Source organism: Serinus canaria, chromosome 2, assembly GCF_022539315.1.
Source record: "Serinus canaria isolate serCan28SL12 chromosome 2, serCan2020, whole genome shotgun sequence".
In the NCBI taxonomy this organism is placed as follows: Eukaryota; Metazoa; Chordata; class Aves; order Passeriformes; family Fringillidae; genus Serinus; species Serinus canaria.
In genome coordinates this window covers 32,313,550-32,340,535 of record NC_066315.1, presented here as the reverse complement: position 1 = coordinate 32,340,535, position 26,986 = coordinate 32,313,550, and the positions used below count along the sequence as shown (strand labels likewise).

Genomic DNA, 26,986 nt, shown 5'->3' with positions numbered 1-26,986 from the left:
GACAGAGCAAGTTAAGCGGTTTCATCATCTTGGGAAATTTTCTGACTTAAGGAACTGCATACCTGGTCTCAAATGCCTGCAAGGTATCAGCTGCTGTAGTTATTGGTGCATGCTGGAGGAGGAGGCACCAAAACTACATAGGATACAGGATCAGGGAAACCTTTCTGAGGTGACTGAGCAGAAAGGATATAGTTTTTAATAAAACCATGGTTAAAATGCAATTCTCATGACTGCAAGTCAAAATTTAGGCCTTTGTTTCATAGAAGCATGCGGATCACTGGATCCTGTGACTTCACCTCCACATGTGTACAGTAAAAGCAGCCCGCCACCCTTGCATATTAAATATCCCCTTGCCATAACACAACACCCCTGATGACACAGACCCACACAAATTCATATGGTTGCATTAACACATTGATATAAATGTTCTTCCTTGCACCGCGGGAGCAGAGCCGGAGAATGTGCGGGGGGAGGTGGAAGATAAGGGGACAGAGGAGCAAGGCTGATAATTTTCATGGCGTGAAGGGGCAGTCCTCGTAGCAGAGAGGAGGAGGCCTTTGTGCGTGGAGTGGCAGGAGGGTGCGGGGCTGCCCCGCGTTGTCTCAAAATAAGTTCCTTTCAGCCGCTGTGCTAGAGGCCAGTGCACACACTGAGTCGAGGTATTTGATTTATTGACAGCTCTGCGCAGAGAGGGGAGCTGGGTGGGAAATCCATAAGGCCTTCACGACCACTCCCAAAACTTTACCTTACGATACATTTTAGCAACAGAGGCGTTAATGTTCATTGGCTACAAGTTACCTCGCTCCCTTATTAATTAATATTCTATCTTCTATTGGTTAATTATTCTCTCCCTTCTCATGCTAATTGGCCCGCATGCTCAATCCTTCTCTTCTTTTGAGTCGGTGGTCTGTGAGTCGGTCACACACCTCCCCCTGCCGGAATGACGATTTACCCAGTCAGAGCTGCTTCCGCCCAGTCCCCAAGTTGTCTTTAGCAGTTTCTTCCTTATCTCGGGAGTTCTGCGGTATGTTCTTGTGGCCCGTGAATTCTGCGTTCTTTGTATCCACCTTCAGTAGTGACTCCTTCCCAGGCTTTGTTAGCCTCCCCCTAGGTCGGATATCACTGAAACACGTCCAGCCCCGAGCCTTGACAAGGCAATTCTACCGACAGCTATTTTGTCTTTTTAACGCCGGGACATCACTCAGCGCTTGCTTCACAGCTGCCTGTTTCAGGGATTAAATCTCCCTTCTTACTCATTAGGCTTGAAAGCTCACAAATATCAGACATCAAAGAACATCCTTTCTTAAGAACATTTGTTTACATAGTCCACATTTCGGCAGCAACATCCGCGCACTGGGCGGGCCGGGGCGGGACCCCGGACAGCGCGCTCGCTCCCGCGCCGGAGGCTACGCGCATGCGCGGCGGGTCTCCCCGCAGCGCTCGTCGCCTCTTTTGTGAGGGGCGGGCGCGGCCCCGCCCCGAGCGCGGTGCCGGGCGCAGACGGAGCGGCCGCGGCGGCGCCATTTTGCGGCGGTGCGGGAGGCGCGGGCGGGAGGTGGCTCTGGTGGTAGTGCCGGTAATAGCGGCAATAGAGGTAACGGTGGCGATAACAGTGGCCGTGGGTGTTATTGCTTCTAATCGGGACTAGCGTCCCATTTTCGCCCCAGCCCCTTGGCCAGGACTCTGCCGACATGAGCGACGTGGAGGAGAACAACTTCGAGGGGAGGGTGAGTGGCCTCCCCTGCGCGGGCCGTGTCGAGGGGGGAATCGGAACCGGGGGCAGTGGGTGGCGACACTCGGCGTCCTCGGGCCTAGTAGGGCTGGGGGCAGCGTAGCTTGGCTCTAAAATGGCTCCTTCAGGCGCCCGAGACTTGCCTGGGCCGTGGGTGCCGACCCGCATCCCTCTCCGCTGCCCGCGTCTCTCCTCACGCTCCCTGCTCCCATCGTCCCGGCGGGGTGCGGGCGCCGGGTCTCGGTGCTGCGGCCCGGCCCCTGCGCAGCCAGCGCAGGCTGATCCTGTGCAAACAGCGCTGCTGTAGCCCCGGGGTTCCTCCCCCCTCCACCCGTCCCTTCCCGCGGTCCCGAGCCGCCTGTTTGCCGCTGGGCTGGGGGTCGCTGTCCTGCCCGTTCCCGCTCCCCTGGCCGGGCCGCCGAGGCCTCCTCCCGCCCGAAAGAGGAGGGACCCCGCGTCCTTTTGTGCGAGGTGAGCGGTCTCTCTTGACTCGGGAGCTGCCTCGGGCCGGGCCCCCTCCCGCCACCGGGGAGGTCCGGCCGTCGTTATTAAACCATTGAAAGTCATCGATCGTGAAGCTGAAGGCTTCGAACGAGCTGCTGTGGCTTTGTAACCTCGTTAGGCCTGTGTCTTCCCTCCAATGGCTGCAGGTTTTCATGTACACGTGTGACAGGTCCCTTCCTTTTTCAGTGTTTTTGTGGTTTTGTTTTGCTTTGTTTTTCTTTTTTAGTGATGATCAAGGCATGCAGGAATTAAAAGCTGTTTGAAACAGGAACGAAATGTGTGTTTCTCCATCACAATTTACTTTTTTTTTTTTTTAATTTTGCAGAGGTTTTCTTTTTGTTTGTTAAAAGACTCTTTAGACCACCTGAGCATCCTCTTGGTGACTCTGTGTGATGATCCAGTGACAGCAGCCTTGCAGTTACATGTATAGCTACTGTCTGGGGAAACAAGCAATAAAATCTTGGAAGAACGGCATTACCTTCCACAAATTACTTTTGCATTACTATTGCTGCCATTTTTGTGGTGATTAAAAAAAAAATCCGTAGGCTGAAAGTTCTTTACCTAGGTATGCAATAACTGCTGCTGCTTCCTCGCATGAGGTAAACAAAACCTGCCCTCGTGTTGATTGCTTGGACAAAAGGTGGCTGTGTAGCTAAGCAGTATTGGGGTAAATAAACAGATCTTTGAAGGGGAAACAACTAAGTTTCAGAAACTTGAGCTATGATTATGCTTGGTTGGTTTTTTTTCTCTTTTTTAAGATGACGGTAATCTCCCATTTTACAGTAAAGATATATATCTTTAAGGATTATTTTCTTGTCTGTATTCCCAGTGTGGGTTATAGTTAGGAAAAAAATTATGTTAGGTTAGTTGTCAGAACATTGGTATTGGGCTCTTTGATGGGTCTGTTGTTTTTGTTACAAAGCTGTTACAGCTCTGTAATTTCAGTATTTCTGCGCACCACCTCCTCCCAAATGTAGAAGTAACATGTTTTGAGAGAATATGAATTCTGAAAAGTCGTACAGTAGCAGTTTCTCTGACTTCTGCTTATCAGTTGTTCCTTTTTTTTGTGTGTGTGATGGAAAATTTACCTGTTGAAAAGAACTGCTGACTGTATTGAGTCTTCATTTCGGAAACTTTGTTTTTGCTCCCTACACTGAAAATTCTCAATCAATATGGCATAACTGAGCATAATGGCAGGTACTTGATTGATTTCTAGTTGGGGGTTTTGTGGTTCTACTGAAGAACATTTGTAAGTCTCTTTTTTTTTTTTCAGTAATACTGCTTTGTTGTGATGGGACTAACATTCTTGAAATAAGAAATTATATTTCAGAGTGATGTTTTATTTTTTTATCTCCGTTGAAAGTGCTCACAGGCATAAAACTAAGCACATATAACTTGGAGGCTGTGGTGTTTAGTCTGCTATTCCCGGTTGGATAGGACTCTGTCACACACTGAATTTCCTGATGTTTCAGTTTGCTACATCCAGGCACTGAGAGTAAAGCAGAAGTTTTCATTGAGAGAAAGAACTGCAGAAACTGGAAGAAAGTTTGTAAAGAACCTGTTTTCATGGAATTTGGCAGGAATAAGATTTCTGAGTACCGTTTCTTCCACCCCCTGTCAGTTTAAGTGCTAATTAGTGTGATGTGCTTTTAAAAACTGAATGCCGAAAGAGTAAGGGTGTTTTAAGTTTAGTTAAGGCCTTTTATATTTCATCTGTGTCAATGCATGTTGTCCCAAAAGCACTTCAGTGAAAGTTGAGTATCAACAGAATTGTTTTAAATGCTAATTTTGTCAACAGTAAAATACCGTATGTGCTTTGCCTCTAATTTATGATTTTAAAATCATATTAACTTATCTGAACAGGCTATTAATAATTATGAAAATAACTTTCAATGAAATTGCTTAGTTTGCACTCTTTAAAACTTCAACTTCTAGAGCATTGTGTGTGAAATTGTAGAGCTTTTCCTTCTTGAACTCACTCCTTTATTGGCTTTTTTTATTTAAAGCACATGTTAGTCAAATATGCTCAGACTAATCAACATCTGCTCTGTTTTTGTGTCTTTTTTTTTCAACTTGAGCAAGTTTTTTTATTAAGAATGTGGATGGTTCAACAGAAGAAAGCCCCCTCCTCAAACATGGTGATTTAATAGAAAGAAATTGACAGAGGAATTAAAAATACAGTGGATGTGCTAGAGCTAAGTTTATGGACATTAGGAATAAAAAGAAAAATAATTAAATTGTGTTTCTTATTCAGTGACTTGGTTTTGGAAACAACAAAATATTTTATCACCATTGAATGCTTTTTGTGAGCAGATTAGACAGTTAGACTTTTTTTATCTTTAATTTCTGTCAGGTGGCAGACAACTTACTTCCCTTCATATTTTTTGTTATTTTTATAGGCTGTTGTTTATTTGGTGTTCAATCTGTGGTGCAACTTTATATGTTTCCCAGAGCAATGAACAGAAGGGAGTCTGAACAAACCTGCACTTCAGTAGCTCCACTTGTAGCTTGGATCAGTTTTTTCTCTTGAGCTTCTGGTAACATATAATTTCTGTGATCTTAACAGTTTAGTAGTTGTCTACCAGTATTAATGTGTTGTTTGTCTAAATAGGCAAAACCTTTCATCAGAACAAAGGTAAAATTCCATTTTACGACTCTGTATTGATTGTCTTCATTCTATTGATCCTGCTGTATGCAGGAACTTACAGTGAAATAAATAGTATAATCTAATAAAACACTTTAAAAAATGGAGGACGTTTGCACGTGGCCCGTCCTGTTGAAGGAATTATGCATATTTCATAGGAACACAAGTGGCTTTTGGGTTAGTTTAGCTGTGAAAGTGACTTATATTTGCTTCATGATGTTTGGATGCAAAATACTTAGATAGCTATGGCATTACCGAACTGATCAACTATGAGATGATTTCTTTGGCAAAAAAATCCCCAAGGCCTTGCTTAGCTATTGTATTTAGCTATTGTATTCCACCTCTCCTGCATGGCAGTCTGCCACCTCTATGGAAAGGAAGGAATGTTGCTTCCCACACCTTTTCAAACACAAGCACAATGGACTGCTAATGAATGCTCAGGGGTTCTGCATTCGCTTGGGCAGTGCTGTGGTCACCTTGCAGTGTCTAATGACAATGTGGGAGAGTTTTTCTCCAAGTCTGATTTTCAATTTTTGTTTTAATCAAGCTTGATAAATTTTGCATTGTTCTGGACCTTGTCAGCTGGGATAACTGCTTCTTTTGAACAAATTCTTTTTACTGTCTTCCGTGTGTGTGGTAGAGGAATGACTACAGAACCCTCCCTGAAGAGGTGTATTTTAAAGCCTCATAAAGAAGATGGGCTTGTAATTTCAAGAAGTTTATTGCTGAAGCCTTTTTTTTCTATTTATAAGTGGGGTCATTAAGAAATATACAAAGTTTGCTTATGTTAGTAACTTTTAAAATATCCGTGTGTTTAGGTGACAACTTAAAAGATGTTTTTTTATACAGAAGCTTATTATGTGTACTATTGTCATATTTATAGAAGATTAGCTAATTAAGGGATCCATTTTATTTTTAGTATAGTGATAGATCACAGTATGAAGCAAGAAGGATTTAAGTTCTCTTTTGAGTTTCAAGGAAAGTTGGTAGATTCCTGCCAAAATGTAATCTTGTCCTCATAAGTGAGATGTCAGTAGCTTAACAGTTTTATCCGGTGAATGTGGGCTGCTGCTAAATTCATGTTTCTTTTTTGACTGCTTATATTTTTCTGTCCCCTTTTAATAGAGTCCAACTTCATTTAGTTTATAACTTTGGGTAGGCGTTTTTAACAAGATTTTTGGAAATGGTATTGCTCGACCACTTGTCCTGTCCTTTTTTTTTCATCTCAGGTCGAATGAATTTCACCTGGAATTTCTGTGTGATGTAATGTTTTGGGGTGGTTTTTTTTCATTTCCCATGCTTTGCTATAGAAAGCTTAGTTTAAACTTATGTAATTATTTTTAGTTAGTATCTCACTCTAAATTTTTATAGCTTTTCAGTCATACTCTGAAATTGTAAGGTGAGAGTTAGGGTAAGGCATGACAAGTTCAGGACAGAAGAGAACTGTGAAAGAACGTGGGATTGTTTTGTTTGGTTCGTTTGATAAAGGTGTTGGTTGGTTGGTCAGTTGTTTTTGTTTGTTATGGTTCTCCTCGAGTTCTTTATCATAAATTCTTTTGATGGGTTGAAAATGGAAAGAATACTTCTTCAAGACTTCTGCAATTCTGCTCTGTGTAAGAGTCTTTAAATGCTTTTAAAATAATAATTGCATTGGAAAGTAGGATTTATTTTGAAAAATGCAGGGAATTTAAGTGGTAGATAGAACTTTTTGATGAGTTAAAGTTTTATCAGTATGGATGAAATACCTGGACTGACTGATGCCTGGCTTAGATGGATCATCTAAAGTTGTTGATAGTTGTTTAGTGTCTGGGTATGTATGATTGTGGAGTAATGGGGTAGGAGGAGAGGTCTTTTCCATATCACTTTGGTTTGTTACTTCCTGGGAATGAAGGAAGGTAACAAGGATTAAAAATACTCCTCAGTTCTCTCTTTAAATGCTTCTAGCTGTGCATTTTATCCAGAGAATCAGTGACTGAATCTGCAATTTTTTTTCTTTTTTTTTTCTTTTTTTTCTTTTTTTTTCTTTTTTTTTTCTTTTTTTTTCTTTTTTTTTCTTTTTTTTCTTTTTTTTTTCTTTTTTTTTCTTTTTTTTTTTTTTTTTTTTTTTTTTTTTTTTTTTTTTTTTTTGTTTTTGTTTTTTTTTTTTTTTTTTTGTGTTTGTCTACAATTTTGGCTCCAAGTTCCAATTCTTGGTGAATCATTAGTCCCATTTCCTGGTGTGTGTTTGAGGAAATGACTACATCTTACTCTGAAGAAGCACATTTTTACAACTGAGTTCGTTTTTTTTGTAATTACTTTTGGCAGGGGGGAGGGTGTTTGGAGTTTTTTGTGTGGGTGGGTTTTTTGGTGTTTTGGGGAGAGGTGCTTCCTGGGAAAAGTGTTATTTGCAGGTGTAGGATTTATCTTGAAAGGAAAGTCTGATCTGAAGACTATTACGCAGCTCTGTTTCTTTTCCTGCGGGCTCTAGTGGCAGCAAATATAGATAGTTTGACATGGGGATAGTGAATTATCTGCCTACAAATTTGCAAGGGTGAAAGTAGTGACTGGACAGCTGCATAATGAAGCCCAAGGCATTAAGATGGGTACTGTCCTGTAGGAAGCTGGTGGGATGAGAAGTTGAGTTTACACTGAGTCTCATCTATGGCCCTTAAATGACTAAGGGTCTTTAGAACAGGAAGATAAGCAAGTGCTGATGATTCAAAGTGCAATTTTAGTCTTTTCTCTCCTACACAATATTTAGTTTCTGTGGTAATAGCAGAACTAAGATGAGAATGCATAGGTTGTTTTAAGACTGGTGCAAAACTGAGGTATTTTAGTGCTTTGGGATAATAGAGTTATCTGGTTTCTCATGTTAAAGATTACATAGTAAGAGTGTTGAGTACTTTTGTCATATGTGTGGCAAAATGGATATAAGTAGTTCATGAAGAACAATTGGGTTGGTCTGTGGTGTAGACTAATATACAGCTTGCTAATTGTTTAATTATGGTGGTAAGTAGAGAAGAAAAATTCTTTAAAATCTCTTTGTGATTCCTTGAAGCTCTGAATCCCTTAATCCCTGCCTGTAGTTTTGCTGATATAAATATTACTAGGTACTTTTTCAGCATTTTCTTTAAGTCCTTGAACGTTTGCAGGTTATTGTGATTCTCCTAGTCTCCTTTAGAAGTATTGTAGGAGTTGTAACTAGGTGAACTATGTTGCATTAGAAGATGAGATGTAATTGCTTACCAGTGATAGTGTGCAACTGCTGTCAGGTCATCTCTCTTCAGATGCAGCTTATGTCCACAGTTACTTGGTTGAGGAAGTTCAAAATATCTGAGAATTTATGTGGTCCCCTCTGTCCCTGCAGTTTTCAAGTTACATATTTGTGAATACAGCCCATAAGTGTCTTAAACAGATGCTTCCAAAAGGACTTAACCTATATGAAATTATGTAATATTTGCTTTTGTCAACTTTATATAAATTTGGTGTCCTAGCTGAGATATTATTAGAGACTCTATGGGGTGGTATTGTAAGATGCTTCAGTTGAATAGCTAAGAACTAGGCTGACATACATTGTATGGGAGCACTTGTGTCCATGGTATTTTTGGTGCCTCCCAACACTTCTAGATTGGGCAGGATCCAGGGATGGGATGGGGGTTGCCTTTGTTCAAGTTTCTAGAGTTCTCGTTCAAGAATTGATCTTTCAGATGTAAAAAGGATGAACAATGCAGTATCCTTATGAAGAAAAGGAGTGTCTGAGGAGGGTGAATTCTTTGTCTTTTTATTGAAGGGTGTTTTCTAAATCTGATGTAACTTTGAATGTTTTTCTTTATTACTGATCATTTTTACTAGGGAGAAATACAAATATTTCCCAGAGAAATTGGCAATTGTTGCAAGTGATGAGTTATAAAGAGAAGAATTTAAGAGGCTGTCAGACATTGAAGAGTACAAAGACAGAGGCGAGGTGGTAAAAAGATAGTGTTAGTGGTTATAAGAGAAATTTTTCTTTATTGCAAGCAGTGAATTTCAAATGTTAAACCACCAAATTTGGTAATATTTAAATGCATGTACATAATTTATTTCAGTGAAGTCCTGTAGTTAGCTCAATGTAGCCATCTTCATAAGGTTTATATGGTCCACTGTTCACAGCCAAGCTTAGAATTTGGCCTTCATTGTTAAAGTTTGGCAGGCCTGTCATCCTAGTAGGTGACAATCTCCATGAGTCCTTTGTCCTTTTTATTGAGGTAAAGGGGAATGCTAGTGTGGCTGCAATAGCTGTTAGCAAGGAGCTTCTCAGGTTCCATTTCTGGTGAATTTACTGTCTTGAAATATGAAGACAGCGTCCTTTGAAAAAGAACTCTAGTGGAAGGTAGTGAAGAATTTTAACTGCAAAACAGCAAATCTGGACATAGGTAGAGTGAGAAAGAGCAAAAATTTTGAGGACAGTCAGGAGGAGAAATCATGCAAATAAACATGAAATGTAACACCTGTGGGAGGGGAACTTGGTATGCATTTCTTCATTAAGTATTTTGTAAAGTTACAAATGTATATAGCATAATGTTCTGTAGGGGTTTTTATAGCACCCTAGAAATGCTGTACGCTATAAAATGTGAGGAAATCCTAACCTGCTCTTTGTTTGCTTGTTTTCCTAGTTTTTCTCTTGTGTGCCTTACCATGCAAGAAAAAAACCCCTCCTGTTTTTACTTGGATTGCTTTAACTGTATGGTTCTACATCTTAGTTTATATGGATTATATAAGGAAAACAGGATAACAATGAGGAAGAAAAAGTAGGAAGAATAATAATTTATGTTGCTTATACCTATGTTCATGTATTATGCGAGTAAGTATGGGCATAGATAGGTTTTGACTGGAAATCTTTGGCCATTCTGTTGAATTGAATGTCTTAGTAATCTATAGGAGTAAAATTTGGGATATTTAATACTGAGAAGCACATAGTTATTATTTTAGGGGGGTGGGGAAATCACTGATATCAACACTTCAATATATTTGTGCTAATTAGTTTTTAGTGTATCTATGTATCTTACAAAAAAAATCTCAGAGGGGAGGAGGGTAGCTTTGCAAATACAGTAAAACACTGAGAACTCAGTAAGCTTATTGTTAGAACATAGACACTTATACAGTTTTAAAGATATTTTTTTTAAAAAGTTGTTTTATAAAATAGTTTCTTGCACTTTACCTGCTGGCTTTTCAATTTGGTAGATAACATCTGAACTCCAGCAGAGTTTTATAATCCCCACGTGCTTAAATATACTAAATGTTCTTTTTCCATTAAGGTTAATGTTCGTGAAGAAATTGAAGAGTTTTTTCCAAGAATGTGGAAGATAAATCAAGATAAAAGAAGGCTAATGAAAAGTATTAAAGATCAGAAAATTAAAATTGAATGGGGGAAAAAATTGAACAGAAGATTGGTCAGATAGAAGCACTTGAATATTTTTTTTAAGGCTATAATGAATTGTTTGAATTGGGGAAGAATACACGAAGTATGAAAAATGAAAAACTCAATGAAGAATGAAGAAAAGTAGAAAGCAAGAGTGAAGTAGAATTAAAAGAATCTGGAAGAATGAATGGGTCCTAGGTTAAGTAAATGTATGGTTTATGTTCCAGTGTCTGTATGATCAAGTTGTAGATGAATTTGCATGATTACTTAGTTAATAGAGAATTGGTGATCTGGTTCAAGCAGGGACCTATTTGAGGCAAGCATACAATATTAACAGTGGGTTAGCAAAATGAAATTTGTTTTGGAGGGTATTGCCTAACCATTTGTTTTTCAGGAGCAATCAATATAATAGAATTACTGTACTTTAAATGTTAGGAGTTAGGCATTTACACAACCAATACCATTTTTAATACTGTCTTTTTTGTTAGGAGTCTCGCTCCCAGTCAAAATCTCCAGCTGGGAGTCCTGCTCGTGTAAAATCAGAGAGCAGGTCAGGATCTCGCAGTCCATCGAGGGCTTCCAAACATTCTGAATCGCACTCTAGGTCAAGATCAAAATCAAGGTATGTTCAAAAAGTTATTCATGTCAGCTCAGTGTTACTGCTTTTATTTTGGTAGGTTGGTGAAGTTTCTTTTCCCCTGTTGTAAAAATTACAAACTCTTTGAGATGTATTAACAGGGATATGTTAATTTTCCTGTTTGTGTTCGTGCAGGTGGACAAAGTTGGGAAATTATTTCATGGGTACAAATAGAGAAAATACTATAATTTAAAGTAGTAATGTAGAAATCACAGCTGAAATATGTAGGTTTCTCGCTTCCAGAAAAAAGAGAATGGATTGCATTTCAATTTTCTGAAGCTCCTGCTTCCTTCTCCAGAACTTGTTTATGGGGGAATTCTTGTGCAGACCTTTCCTTTAGGGGGGAGGAAAAAAAGTCAAGTGAGACCTGGTGCACAGGCATCCAGGGTTACATAAAAAGAAGCAGCTGTCTAACTTTTGGAAATACTGGAAAACAGTGTTTGTGAATGTTCTGTACATTCTTTCATTGGAGGCTATAAAATATAGTAAAAAACTATTAAATTGGGTGTGGTCTTAAATGAGGTGTGGTCTTGATTTATGAGAGTTTTAAGATTTAAATTAATTTTTCAATGCTGCACATGTCTTCTCTGTTCTTCTCTAACCCACGTATGGATGTGTGGAGGTAAAGCCTTACAGCTTTCAGGTTTGACAGAGCACGGATCAGGAGAGAAATGTCTTAGGCTTTTTTCTCTAAATATGCCATAAATATTTCCTGGTTTATACTACCTATCTTCTCTATTCCCTTTTAACAATGTATTGATAAAAATGAGGAGAGCTGCTGAATCATTCTTAAACCACGAGAGAAACCAGAAAACAGCATTTGTAGCACTAGAGGGGAAAGAGGAATAGTCTTACGTTGTCTCTCCTTCCCAGTTCTTGGGGAGATCAGTAATACATCTTCTCTATTTATACACTTTATACCAGACCAACTGAAAGAGTTACCGTGCTCTAAATTGCCAAAGTTCAACTAATGTTACGGTTTCTCTTCTAGCTATGTTTAGCAAGGTGATTACCTACCTGTTTTAAACAGCTTATTATCAGCAAGACATTTGCAAAAAAGTGTTTGAGGAGTAGAGCAGATGTTTGGGGTCTGCTTTTTTTTTTGTCCGGAGTAATTTTCATGCCTAGACAAACTTTGCTTGTAGATGTTCCAGCACTGTAGTTCTGCCAGATATTTCAGTTTTTCAGTCAAAACAGTACTTTGCAGTGTGGCATATCTAGTTTCTCTGCCACTGTGCAGTTGTTAGTTAGATGCTGATGTAAGTTTAAACTTTGAAATTCCTGAAAACTGTTGTGAATATAATCCTCAGTGTATGCCAGAAGTACTCTTGAAGAGTTAAAAATGGTGCTGCCGAGCAGGTTATTAGAGATCCATGCAATCTTTAGATGTGCAAGGTAGAAAAAGCTTAATGGGTTTAATATTGTAGACACCATCTAAAAAAAGATTTTTCTCTAGAAAATGTACTGTTTAGAGTTCAATAAATTATGACCATATGCATTTGACCTGACTGAAGGGTTTCTCTTTGTCGAAGATCCAGGTCCAGAAGACATTCGCACAGACGTTACACTCGTTCCAGATCCCATTCTCATTCCCATAGGAGACGCTCTCGAAGCAGATCATACACACCAGAATACCGTCGTCGCAGGAGCCGTAGTCATTCTCCAATGTCCAACAGGAGAAGGCACACTGGCAGCAGAGTATGTCATGTTCAAAAAGGCTGAGTATCGACAAAACAATTGCTGCTTGTTATCAGTGTAGTCCAGGTTGCCTGCAGGCTGAGTTTGACCTGCTGTTTTGTCACTGGAGGATACAGGAATTGGATCGGAGTTGGGGTTATATGTGGAGCAATCTCTGTCCTTACAGCTGAGCATTTACTTCTTGGACCTGCAACTAACTGGCACCCAAGTTGTAGAATTTATTGAAAAATATTGTATTGCTAGTCTGTATGTACAGGTATGGTGACATAGGCTTCAGTCAGCTCCAGAAGTTGAGCTGTTCTGATTCTTTTTTTTTTTGTTGTTGTTAAAAAAAGTATATGTAACCTTTACAAAAATGAGACCACATCTGTGTGTGCTGGAAACCTGAAAGTATTGATGAGATGGACATAGGGATTCATAGAAGGAAATTCCCAAGTGTTTATTTGCTTATAGAGCATATGTTGAAGGTTGCTTGTGATTTTATGCTTCTCATTATTTAATTTGGTTTACCTTGAAGTAAAGCCTTGTGTTATTAGGAAATAAGTAAATCTTTGTAGTAGACTAGAAAAATTTATAGTTGTGAAAAGGAGGCACAGTCAGTCTTTCAAAATTTAGATGAGAAGTGTCTCTGTATGAGCAAGAGGAAGTATAGCTACACCAACTAAAATTTAAAACACTAATCTTGTTATTCTGAGATTTCTCCCAGTGTCCTTCTTTGTAACAGCAGAATGGTTGGGGTTGAAAATTGGAAAGCAATTTTGGCACTTCTTTTCTTGTAGAGAGAGCTTGCATACTGGGTTGATGGGAGGCAGAACAAAAACCTAATACAGAAGTTGCCCTTTAGTCCTCCACATTCAGTTTAGGCCTTCCAGTGGTGACGCAGTTGGCACTTAGGGTCTGCAAACTGATCTCAGTATTCGCTTGCCTCAGAAAAATTCATAGGGTGTAAGGGTAAGAGGGCTGTTAAAAACATGCAATGGGTATGGATGTGTGGAGGAATTTACCTGAACAATGATTTAAAAGACAAATTTCATTATACTTACAGGATTTCAGTAATAGAAGTAGTATAGTTGCCAGTGCCATTGAAATATGGAGTAAAAACATATCTTGATGTGTGTAATTAAAACTTCAGAGTTACAAACTGCCAGGTCTTGTGCTCTTCAGCTATAGTAAGGAATTGCAGAACATTCATGTCTTGAAACAGAAGTTTGAACTTTGACAAATGGAAGAAAGGAACCTCAGATATATGAATAGTGTAGGCATCTTATTTTCACAAGAGGTTCCTGAACAAATGTGCTGAAAAAAATATGACAGAAGATCTCAACCTGTTCAGTCTTTGAATCAGGCTGAAAAGCAGACTCTGAGGCATAAATTATTATGCATAGATGGCTTACTGAAACTGAAATACAAATTTCAGCTGTGTCAGCTTCCAGTTGTTATTTTGGCAGAAACATTAAATCTCTGTGCTTGTTGCTGGTGTTTTAAATTGCTGCATCTAGTATTACAGGTGCCAGACACCTAACTGAAAAACATGTTGATTTTGATCAAAATAGTTCTTACCGAGGATTTGGCATTAGATACAAATTGTCTGGCATGTAACCTAAAAGAGAACTTGTACCTTGTACTACTACATATTTGACTCTGTCTAGTTGAAGTGAAATTTATTAAGTATCCTACATCATGATAGTGAAGAGTTTTGTGCTAAAGAAATATGCATGCTTTTGGATTACAGTTTCACAGAACTGGCCTTCAATACTTGTTGCTCTTTAGATGAAAGAATCGGGTGCCTTTCATCCAGTTTACAAGTGGAAAGATTAACTTACAAGTGTAAATATTGACTTTCAGTATATTGGATAGGAAATCCTGAGGTGGAGGAAGTTTCAGTAGAAGCTAGTTTATAGTTCAGATGTCTGTGCTTAGGAGCTCAAGTGCTCACATGTAGAGTGGGCAGCTGGAGGCTGGCTGACCTGTTATCAGCACAGATTTGTGTGTGGTGTCTGTCCCTTATTGGTAATTTCAGTATTAAATACTAATAACATGGGTTCCTCTTGTTCTGTAAATCAGAATGCTAAATTTTATCAACTGAGTTTTTTACCAACATGAGAACCTTGTTTTGGTCTTTTTTCTAAAATTAAAACCATTGAAAGTAGTTGCTTTTTGAAACAGTCTTACAATTAGAATGATAGCTGGTAAAGTGTTAAACTGTATTACCTGTTTAGTTTTCTTCAGATTAAATTTTTTTATAATTGATAAGTTTTGGTATAAGGATATTCAATTTTTAATATTTTTTTAAAAAACGAAAATTAATTGGAGTTGAACATTTGTTTTACCAGGCTAATCCAGATCCTAATACCTGTCTTGGAGTGTTTGGTCTCAGTTTGTACACTACTGAGAGAGATTTACGTGAAGTCTTCTCCCGTTATGGACCTCTGACTGGTGTCAATGTGGTTTATGATCAGCGGACTGGACGATCAAGAGGATTTGCTTTCGTTTATTTTGAGAGAATTGATGACTCTAAAGAGGTAAATGCATGCTTTGCTACTTTTTTCAGGTCTGCTCTTTATGCATTGTCTTCATTAACTGTAAAAAAAAAAAGTTTTTGCGTGTGTATTCACTAGGAGATTCTCACACTGAGATTAATTTTAAATGCTTTGTTCAAGCAATGTGGCAATTTAAACAAATGAAGCATTTGAGTTCAGTGTTCAGGTGCAGGGGCCGATAATGAGCATAAGCTGTCTGTTATTAAATCAACAGTGAGCTCTGGACTTTGATTTTAGTCTGTTACTTCAAAATGCAAATAAATCTTTAAGGCTTCTAGGTCTGAAGTATTTTTGAAACATTTTGGAAGTTAAAGTTTTAAGTTGTTTTCTGAATGAAAATTCTGGAGATTCCCTGTGCATTTTCTCCTTTTAGGCATGTCATTGTACATTTGAAAAACAGTGGATATACTTATCAACTATGCTAGAGAAAATTATTAAAAACTTTAGGTAGAGGTTTTTTTCAATTCTGTTGAGGTTGCAGCAAACTTATGTGATGTGAAGATTAACTTTTCTTATGGAGTTTGTTGCATGCTTTCCATGACAGCAGTATTTTTCAGAGCTGATTACTTTGAACATTTTAGTAAGACAAAATAAATGTTAAATTAAATTTAACGATATTCATTCCCATTATTCTGATTTTTCTCGAACTCTTTCTATCATTAAACTTTTTTGAATATGAATTTAATTTGTCTTGATTTGTGCCTTGGTCAGTTGCTTTCCTGGTTGTTTAACAGATAGCTGTTAATAGCTAGATTGAGTTGTTAGTATAATTGATCTGTAAGGAAATAATCAAAGAATATGAACAGTAGTCTGTGTTATGATTCACCACAATATACACTAAGTAATAGTTTTTTTACCTTTATAATGATACCGTGAACTTTACCACATTTACTGAAATTCATAGATAAAGTTGCTATTAAAAGTAAAGATACCCTCTAAAAACATCTTTAAGCATGCATTGTGTGCATCTCTTTCTTTGGGACAGACTGAGTCACAGACTTCATCTTGTTTATGGAGTAATATTTTTGGGCAAATGTGCTTTTTGATCCTGTGTGCATTTGCTAAGTTTTATTTATGAGGAGATATTAAATACAACTCCTCTCTTAATAGATCATTTATTATTGAAGGCAGGGAGGTTGACAGCTCTGGAACCTATCAGGAGCTGAAAAACAAGAACGCTGGTGCTACTTGATGATATTTAAATGAAAGAAACTTGTATTTGGATTACGAGCTAAGTTCTTGTGTTTGACTTCTGGTATGATCCAACTGAGAATCTGTTTATGAGAAGAGTAGTCTTGTAGATGTATATATGCATGGTTGTTGCAAGTTATAGAGGTAAGTAAAAGGACACATAACTTCCTGTAGTGACCCTTCTATATTCTCCTGCAGTCTTAGTTGGAGAGGTTGGTAGAGAGGCTAATGGGGTGGATAGTTGTATATCCAGCTGTCTTTAATAGCCTGCTCTGTTCTAACTTCTTTGCACACTGAATTTGTTAGGATTTTAAAAAAGTGGCTGTTTCATAAAACATTTCACATCTGAAATATTTGCAGTGTTCCTTGGCACATTCATGTAGCAGTCTTGTCTGTTTAACAGCTTCATATGTCTTTAGAGGTAGGTTTTTTCCCTGGTTGCCATGGGCAGTGGTCATGCGTGACACCATGCATTTCTTAAAATGTTCCGTGTAAATAGCATGAAGTAATTTGTTTAGTATAAAGCTGTTTTGGCAGATGCTATGAAACTGGAATGCAAAGGAAAACAAAAAGGGATGTTACTTCCATTCAGAAATACAGAAGTAAAGATTAAGGCCTTAAGCAGGAACTGAAATAATTTGGAATGTAATTAAACCCATTTTTCTTTTCTCCAATGGGTTGGTGCCTGAAGAAGGGGAAAGGATGCAAACTCTCCCAACACCTGGAATTTTAATAACTGAAATACTTTGGCAAGAAGGACAGAAGCAAAACTTGTTTATTTGACTTATTTCATGAGCCTTGGGGACAGATTTGAAGATGGCAGTAAGTGGCAGCTGGTGTAGAAAAGGGGGAAATACATAAATGAAGTTACATACAGACATATAGACAGATAGATAGCTGTAGGTGTGAAATTTTGTGACAGGCCCTGTAGGAGAACACTGAAGGACATGTAGCAATTCTGTGTTTGGAAGATAGTCTGAAAAGTTGAGTATGAATAAAAACAATGACACTTGAATTACTTCAGTTCTGAGTAACTAATTCCTCTTAAAAATAATAATTATTTTAAAAACTCTAGTCAACCAAAAACAGAATCCCAAACCTTCAACATCCTGAACATCTAAATAAAGAGATGATATGTTGATCTAAATTCCAGCCCTTTTAAAGACAGATGGATTAAATGACAGTAGAACTCTAGAGAAAAAGGTGCATTTTTCATAATCTCTACTACTGCCCTTCAGGAAGGCTAGCATAGGGAAGCTTCTCAGCAGACATGCTCTGAAATATAGGTAATACTAAAATTTTATCTCAAATTCATTATGAGCAGTTATGTTTAAACTTTCATAACTTTAGGATTAATCACTGTCAGTTGTGCATGGATTCTCATGCAGCTAAAATCCCTCAGTATCTTTGTCATCCCTGTTAACACTTTTACAAACTGGATCAGTTATTGAACTAGGTAAAATGTTGCTGTGAGTCATGATTCTGAAACCAAGTTGTGCAGTGTCCATATGGTGGTAAAGACATTTTTAGTTGTGAACTAGATCGATGTATTGGAACTCCAAAGACAATGTAAATAGCATTTCTTAAAGGTGATACTGCTCAGTGTCCTAAAAATACAGAAGGGGCAGTTTTAAAGTTTATTTTTACTTAAACTCTTTTAAAATTTCAGAATTTCAGATGATTACACCATAGCAGTCTTCTTGTTAGCTGTTCATGAGCATTGTGATTATAAAGAGGAACAGAAGCTTAGCTTTTGATAACTACTACACAGAGAAGCTGCCAAAGCATCACAGTAGCTTCAGATGTTCCACTATAACAGGATTGAGGAAGTTTTCAAAGCATGTGTCCAGTCAAGGAGATTTCTTATAGAATATGTTCTATTCTGTTTGAAACTCTGCCAAGGTTAAGATGAAACTTCATGATCAGACAGCAGGTTCCTTTTCCATCAGACATCTTTTATTGCAGTGGTATAATGTTTGCAAAATAACACTTGACTGAATTCTTAGGGTTTGATCCATATTGAAGATGCTTATGGACACTGTCTTTAGTTCAAAATGTGATAGAAGACAGTAAATGTCAAGGACTGATGGATGTCTAGGAAACACCTTATGAATGTCTAATGATTGTATGGAAACCTGAGGATTTGTTGTGCCAATGTTCTTGTCTGTCAGCTTGTTCATAGCTTGTTTGTAAAGCTTCTGTCATTATGTACCTGTTTTTAGAATGGATATAGTGGGTGTTATATATTGTGTAGTTGTTTTATTTCCAGAAGTTGGTTTTTGTTTTTTTTTTTAAATACTTGGTTTTGCTTTTTTTGCCTTGGGTGGTGCAATGTCTTGTCTTGGCCACCCTTTTCCAAGTCCTCAGAATGTGCAAGTCCTCTGCATGTGCAACATGCAAAGGGCAATATCTGTGAACATCTGTTCAAGACTTGTTTCTCACACTCTCTTACGTGGTTCGCAGTACTGGCAACACTGGCATGCAGCCAGTGTTGTAATGTTGTTTTGCCATGTTTTCACTAAATTATAGAGGATATTCATCTGCCCATCACATAAGGATGTTCCTCCTGTATTTAAGAGAATGGCAAACTTCTATGTACTAGGATGAGAAAAAAATTAAATTGTTGGGGGAGGAATTGATTGTGTCGTGGTGTTACTTAACAGTAAGTTCAGAAAATCATGAGTGAAAAGTGCTGGCTGTTCTAGGGACACAGTTCTTACTACAGTTACCAGGGATGTCATATGCTGCTAAACCAGCTTTTCAGTAGCTCAGACTGTGAAGTGTTAGTTGTTTAAACTGAGGCTACTGTGAATGTAGTGTCTGTAGGAGGAACTCATCAAAGAAGCATCAGCTACAGCAGCTGTTGGCAATATGGAATTTTCTAATGTTAGTTAGATGTTCTTCTTCAAAAAGTTTTGAGCATCCTTCCAGAACCATTTTCTGAAGTGTTTTTCATTAACAGTCAAGACAAACCAGTAACATCATTCAGTTGCCAAAGACCAGAATAATAATGGAGTTTATCAGTTCAACTTGAAAAACATATAATGGGTGGTGCAAGCAGACTAGCTTAAAACCAACGCTATTGAACAAAACTCCCATGGCTTGTTGGAAGAATAGTTTAAGTATTGTTCATGCTGTCAAAAACAACCCTTGATATACCAGAAAAGAGCACTAGAAGGTCTCACATGTTTGGAATTACAAGTTACAGACTTCTGGAGACTCTGAAATACCATGAAATTGCTATACTTGCAGGAGCATCCAGTTCTTCATTCTGGTTCTCTAAAATACTATATTTCTTGACTCTGAAGCTCTAAAGTATGCTTTAAAGATAATACATAGAATCCATCAATGCTGAAGCTCATAATTGTATATGTTTAAAAGTTATCATTGACATCTCAAACTAGAGCATGTAAATTGAATGTTGTTCAAAAGTGAAATGGACAGTTGAATTGAACTTGGCAGACTGTAGCACGTATAAAAAGATGAGTTTCTTCATTAATTCCATCAGAATTTTTTTTTCAGATTTTTTTTTCAGTTCTCAGTAAATCCAGAACTGAATGAGTAATCAATTACTGGAGGGGGGAATCTAATCCATTGTGTCTTTCATCCCTTGCTGCTGTACCTGTAATGGAGTGGAGATTGTTTTTTTCAGTGTCATTAAATGCAGTAGAGAAAAAATTCCAGTAAAAAACAAAGAAAGAAACCCCCAAAACTACAGTGAGGAAAATAAAAGGCAGTACCTTGTGTAGTTATTTTTAAATCGTGAGAACACATTTTCAAAATAAATCACAATATAAACTGCTTGTGTTTGACTATTTAAGGATAGTTGGTCTGTTGCTACCTTTGTTACTAACTTTGTAGTGATTGAAAGTTACTGAAATAGTTATCCAGACTGAAAATCTTTAATTTTTTAATGGATTCTTGATTGACTAATACCAGCCACCCATGTAAGTTTGTGCATTTAATTAAAAGTTGTGTTTCCAAACTTGTTTTACTCTTATTTACCTAATTGGTCATATGTGTAGAAAACATTACATACCGCATTAAATATCAACTGACATTGAGATCTTTCTTAAATTTATTGCTTTCTGACTTTTTTGAGCCACTGGAGATGATACTGTAGTTCAGGAACTGTTCATTTTATCAAACTAACACCTTACAGATAACCAGTTTTCTTATGCATAGTCTGCTGAAGGTTTAAACCTCCAAAACTTTAAAAATGTGATCCAAAACTGAACCTATGCCATTCCCTACAGTCCTACTTCTGTTTTCTGATTGCAGACATATAGGTGTATATTCTAGCCTACAAAAATCAAGTTTTCCATAGAATTTGCTACTAGAATGATTATTATGTGTTTATAGGAATGCTGTGTTCTTGCTTACTGTCCTCTTGCAAAAGCCATGCAAATCTTTTAATGACATTCAGATATTTGGAAAATAATCCAGGTTGTAATAAAAATATATTATTGACTGTTAAAGATTCGTAAGAAGGCATTGTGTGTCTTAAACCCCAATATTATTTGTTTTTTTTACTTCTTAAAGTTTCATTTCATCATTTTAAACAGTATTTGAGAATGTTTTTGGCATTTTTAGAGAGAATATGCAAATTCTTATCTTTGACACTCAAATATTCTTAACATAGCAGTCATGCACACCCAAACCCATCAAGAAAAGGAAACTGAAATTTGTTTTGAATATTACATGCAGTATGAAAATTTTGTAAAATCCAAAATTTTCTTGTAAACTGCTTTAACTTTCAATAAAGCACAGAAATGCCAGTGATTAGGATCACTTATATATTTTTACAGCCTTCATACAAAATAAGTACTGTTGTATCAGTTACATGAACACAGGCTTTCAGAGAGGGCTTTTTTTCACCTTGCAGCAGTCCTTACCTAATAATGTCAGCTTAAGTACTTTACTTCAGAGACCTGAGGTGTGCAGTCAAGAGTGGTGCAGAGAATTTTCTCTTTAAAAGCAATTTCCAGTTGCTAATTACTGAATGTGAGTGATCCATACTGTTAATTGTTGTAGGTTTTGGCTTTCCTGCTTTTGGGGATGCAGTCAGAACTATAAGGGGCTTTTTTTTTTTGTCTGTCAAAGATTTTCTCTATTTTAAAATTTTTTAGTTGGCAATTATTGCGGACAGCTGTTAAAAGAAAATGTTTTAATATTTGGTAGGACATTAGAAATTGTGACCAGGGTTTTGGGAGTTCTGTGCAGTCTGGTGACCATGATCTTTATCCACTGAAATGTAACACATTTCCTGGTATTTCTAAAACAATCAGGCAACTCTCAAAATTCTTCATTTCTGTTGCTGGTATGTTGGTCTTCTCTATACTGGTCCCTCTGTCAGAGAATTTTTCCTCTGGAAGAGGTGTTTGTTGGCTTCACTAAATAAGACAAACATGCCAGGTGTTCTGGATTTGAGGTGGCTTCTAGTCAGCTAAGCTTATTATTCTCCAAGTTGTTGACTGGACTTGAAAATGCCATGCAGCAGAAATTGTCTTACAATTTAACTTGCTGCATTTCCAGAAAGATGTGTTTCATCACGGAGGTAATTTTTCAGCCAAATGTTTGCAGCCTTCATCATTGGGCTTGTGCACACAGAATTTCCTAGGATGCATGCACAGATGTATTTTCATTTACATCATCCTTGTGGGGAAAAAAAACGGTGTTAAGGCTCTAAGACTAAAGCTGAGGAATGTGTTTTAGTGGCAAAATACACTTGAGTGTATGTTGAAAGACTTGAAATGCTCTTTGCTGTACCTTGCAGTTGGGTAAATGTAGTTTGGTCTTGAAACGCAAATCACTAGGTGGCGATATAGTATGGACACAAACAGCATTACTAAAATACAAACTCTCTCTCAATAAATACATCAGTGACCAGCAGTCGCCTCCAGTTTGGACACAACAGTTATATCATAGGGATATCAGGTTTCTGTATCTCCTTGACGATTTGTATGTAAGTTCAGTAAGGCTCTTTGTTAGAGTTGAGATTTTTTTGAATAAATGTTTCATTATTAAAAAGAAGGAAAAAATCTCTGCTTAGAGCCACCTTCATGTTTTGAGGTTGTTTTGGTTTTGCAGATAAAAAATAGCAAAGTGGTTATGTTCTTTAACTGAAGATTGTAACAGTATCTCTTCTTCAGACATGACGAAGTTAAAATAATGTGTATTGGACTAAGTGCTGTGCTTAGTGTTGAGAAGTAAGTGGTGTGTATTGGTATTTCAGGGATTCTGTAGCAGATAACAGAAGCTATTAAAATTCAAAAAGCAAATTTAAAAAAAATCCTTTCAAGTCCATCATTCGCTGTTAAAATTAATTGTTGTGGATTTGTTGGGGTTTGGGTTTTTAGGTTATTTTTGCATGAATATAAGTCTCAAAAGTACGCTGTGCTCCTTTGAATAACTACTTACTTTGATGGTTTGAGTTTGTGAAAGGCCATTGTATTGATTCTCAGGGTGGAGGAGCTGGGGCTGGAACACCCAGCGAGTGTGTGCAGGGGCTGCGGGCAGGGCGTCTGAGCGCAGACCCTTGTGTGTATCACTTAAGCAAGCTGCTATTGTGAGAGGGAGTGGGGAGGAAGGTTGTAATTAGGTATCCATGTAGGCTGAACCCGCCATTTTACTAAGCTCTGCTGAAGTAGGTCCTTGTAAGGGAGATGGCAGGAGGCTGGGAGAGCATGAAATGGCAGCCGACGAGCAGTAATCCGGCCATATGCACCCTACAGGAAGCCACTGTTTTGCACAGCTTTTGAATCCGCCCGTCCCCTCTGGGTCAGAGACGGCGGTAGGAAAGATGCAGTTTTCAGAAAAAAGCTGGTTTGACTTGCAGTTTACCTTTCAGATGGGTAGAAGATAAAGTCTAGGGAGAGTGGTTGTGTTAGTGGTTAGCCTGTGCTCCCTTAAGAAGAGATTGAGAGTCGCATTAGTTCGGCACCCCAGTGCAGTCCTGTAACACCACCGGCATGGGGACAAGAGATGAGCCAGTCGCCACAGTGGGGCACTAGTAACCAGTCTAAACAAGACAAGTTCCAGGCTTGTTTTTCTGGTGGAAAATAATGTGTTTGTTCATAGCCTTCCATAGTTACCAGTAGGTTGCAGATGTCACATCCCTGTTTCTTGTGTCTCCTGCAGGCAATGGAGCATGCAAATGGAATGGAGCTGGATGGCAGGAGGATTCGAGTGGATTATTCAATCACCAAAAGAGCACATACGCCCACCCCAGGCATCTACATGGGCAGGCCAACACAGTAAGTTCAGTGGATTTAAACTGAATGCTGGATATTAGTTGAAGAAATTACTGATATAAAGAATGCAGTACTGTGTTTATACAGTATTTTATTTTACTGATACAAAGAATGCAGTATCTTTATTTATAGAAATATTGAAGGACCTGTTAATAAAAAATAATATCCAGCATGATCAATTAATGTATCCTTAGCCTGCTGAAATAGGAGGTGCCCATTTGCCTTTGATTTTGATGGGAATTAGCATCAAATCCCTCGTTTTTCTGGGAGTTTTTGAAGGTGTTTCTATTTAACTACTTTGTCTGTATATTTTTGTGGTACAGTCTTAAGTGTCTGATTTACTACAAGGCCACTTTTAAAAAAATTTAAAATAATTTATATTTATTTATCTAATTTAACTCAAGATGAAGACTAGATATATAAAGGGGGTTTTGGTTCTGTTTTTTCTTTTCCCCTAATAGCAGTGGAGGAGGTGGTGGCGGCGGAGCGGGTCGTCGCCGGGACTCATATTATGATAGGGGGTATGACAGAGGATATGACAGATATGAAGAATATGACTACAGATACAGGTACCTTATCTTTATTTCATCTCTGTAACAGTGGATTTTTTGCAAAGTTAGATGACAAAACAGATTATTCAGTTTGTAGCAGTATTCTGTATATGTACCTGTTATATGTTAGAGCCTTATTTCCTTAGGTTTTATGGGACTGAAGTAGTCAGAATCTTCAGTGTTTACGTAATTTGGGTTTTCTGTTGGGCAAGGGGTTAATTTTGCTGTGTGAAGGAGGTGTAGAGCATGTATCTCAGGAATCAAGTGGACAGATAAAAAGGGAATTCATTTTTCTATGCTGTATATAGAACCAGAGACAGCTGATACACACTGCTGTTTAAAAAGGGATTATTTGTAGATGGGATTTTTAATGCTTGACATTTCATAACCATCTTGCTGTTTTGAAAGTTATCTGGTTTCAGAGAATGTTGTTCAACAAGAATTGTAGGCATCTGGAAAAGCACTTTATGTGTTTGTAAGGCTAGTGAGAGTTTATTAAATTCTTTGACTGGGAATATCTTAGAGTTTAAACACATCAAATAGAGAAATATAAAAGCATTTGTTAAATAACCATAAGCCACAGCCAAATAAAGCAGAAATCATTCATGCAGGCCAAGTCTTTCAGTGCTAAGGAAGTGGTTCTGTTCTGTAGAAGTGATGTGAATAAGGCTTCTTTCATAATGGATGTTGTTTGATTTCTTTTTTAATTTCCTTTAAAGGAGACGATCACCATCACCTTATTATAGTCGATACCGATCACGATCAAGATCCCGTTCCTATAGTCCAAGTAAGTAAATACAAGTGAATAAAGAGGATCTGGCTGACATAAACATTCTTATATGAATTGATCAGTGGGAATTCTGAATGTGAAAGCATAAAAAGCTGGGCATAGTTAAGTTGAGATAATGTATACAGTTAGCTTATGATTGTGTAATTAGTAATTGTGTTGTCTTTTGTTTTTTCCAGGGCGCTACTGAAGATCAGAAGAGTTACAGTTGAGGACTTGATTTTTAAATACAAAGTTCAGATCTTCAACTTCCCTACTGCTTTCCCTTCCATCTTCCCTTTCTTGTCCTCCTTCCAGCTCTTTCACAAGTCTTTGGTTCATTTAGAATATACATATTTTCAGTTGAAGTATTCCTATTTTCCACCCCTTCTTATTGTAATACTCTTAAATATTGTAATTGTTGTAGTTTTTGTGTAGTAAAACATCTTGAGCAAAAAATTAGAGAACCCCAAAGTGCTGATACATTTTGGAAGTCATTCCTATTTTATTTCTAAAACAGTTGGACTCCTGACTAATCAGAAGAGAGCATTGATATTTTTAAAGCTTGCATGTCATATGTAGTATACACACTCAGATACTTTAACATAAACCTGCATTTCCAAGTAACTTGTTAATCTTTCTGTTAAAATGTTTACCTATTACTTTGATAAACAAGTAATGACTTTGAGTCTTTTCTGTAATGATAAATTTGCTTAGATAGTCATGAACCAGAGGATTTTTAAATTTTTTTTTTTTTGTCAAGTAGTTGCTTTGAAAATAGACTATTTGAGCTAGATCAGAGTTTGGTATTTGACTGGGAGAATAGATCCTTGTACACTCAAAATTAAGGATGTGTGTTTTATAGAAAAAAAGTTTCTGGATTGCTACACAGTGGATAACAGTTGAAATTAAAATTGTTCAATTCCTGGGGTCTTTGTGGTACTTCGTTGAACATTTCCCCTTAATTGGTGCAAGAGAAAAAATATTTATTGAACATAGCAATTAGTTATATAATTTGCTGTTCATGAAAGGAAAAATGGCCAACTTTTTGGTATTGAAATAATGATGGAGCAAGTTTTGTTTCCTGTCCTTTTTGAGCTTTTGGAAGTATGGATGGAAAAACCTACAGTTATGTGTAAACCCTTTTTTTTTCCCCCTCAATAAAAGTTAAGTCCACTGATGATGTGGTTTCTTGTCTTTCATTCTGCATCTTGTGTCACTTTGGCTAAACAATATTTGATGCTGGGGTGTGGATGATAAAGTCATCTTTTACCTGTCTTTTCAGGAGCCTTGTCTTCCCCGAGAATCAGTATGTGGTTATATGGGATGACTAAGCAGGGTGGGTAATCCAGCTTTCTCTTGTGCCTTCCTTGTCACTTGCTGGAGTTGTGGGGAGATGGTTGAATAAGAGAAACCCTGTTGACTTTGTTTAGTTTTCTGACAAGTGGCTGGTTGAATGTTGGTATTGCCACAGCAAAAGGAAAACAACCACAAAGCCCTTGCAGCAAATTTTCTTCCTGATTGTCAGGGAAGGCCACCGAAAGAGTTTGTCATGATTTTAAGAGGGTAAGTGTATGAAATGTAATTGCATTAGCTGTTTCTGAGTGTTGTGCCAGGAACTATTAGCAAGTAGTTAAAAGATACACCAGCACACATCTTTAAAGCTTGATAGAATATGCCAGAAAAATTGGTGACAAAACAAGTTCTAACTGGTTATTGCTCAATACTTTTGAATCTATGATGTCTTACCATAAATTTGCAGTTGAAAATTCTTCTTTCAAAACATGGTTAGCCGGTGTGACACCCAGGCACAAGAAGCACTGCAAGGAGGATCCAGGGAGCTTACAGAGACATATTGGCCTGACCTTGGTGCCCAGGATGGTTATGGAGCAGCTATCTTGAGTGCCATCACACATCCAGGACAACCTAGGAATCAGGCCCTACCAGCACTGGTTTAGGAAAGGCAAGTCCTGCCTGATGAACCTGATCTCATCCCATAACCCACTTAATGGGAGAGGGAAAGGCTGTGGATCTTGTCTACCTGGACTGCAGCAAGGCCTTTGATAGATACTGTCTCCCATGGCATTCTCCTG

The 26,986-nt window shown here is 37.9% G+C and overlaps 1 protein-coding gene across 4 annotated transcripts; it reads left to right on the top strand.

Annotated features, from left to right (window-relative positions):
* The first annotated feature begins 1,490 nt into the window (after positions 1-1,490).
* On the top strand, positions 1,491-26,073 carry TRA2A (transformer 2 alpha homolog). 4 transcript variants are annotated; one of them, XM_050970342.1, is made up of 9 exons: positions 1,497-1,727; positions 10,154-10,466; positions 10,746-10,879; positions 12,427-12,592; positions 14,926-15,114; positions 23,464-23,579; positions 24,038-24,145; positions 24,847-24,914; positions 25,094-26,073. In XM_050970342.1, exons 4-9 carry the CDS (start codon positions 12,560-12,562, stop codon positions 25,102-25,104), a joined length of 525 nt encoding a protein of 174 aa, XP_050826299.1. In that variant the 5' UTR covers positions 1,497-1,727; positions 10,154-10,466; positions 10,746-10,879; positions 12,427-12,559; the 3' UTR covers positions 25,105-26,073. The 4 variants fall into 4 exon arrangements, with proteins under 4 accessions (XP_018765051.1, XP_009084290.1, XP_009084289.1 ...); XM_018909506.3 differs by lacking the exon at positions 10,154-10,466 and having other exon boundaries at positions 1,491-1,727; positions 12,433-12,592; XM_009086042.4 differs by lacking the exon at positions 10,154-10,466 and having other exon boundaries at positions 1,493-1,727; positions 24,041-24,145.
* The last annotated feature ends 913 nt before the right edge of the window (positions 26,074-26,986 follow it).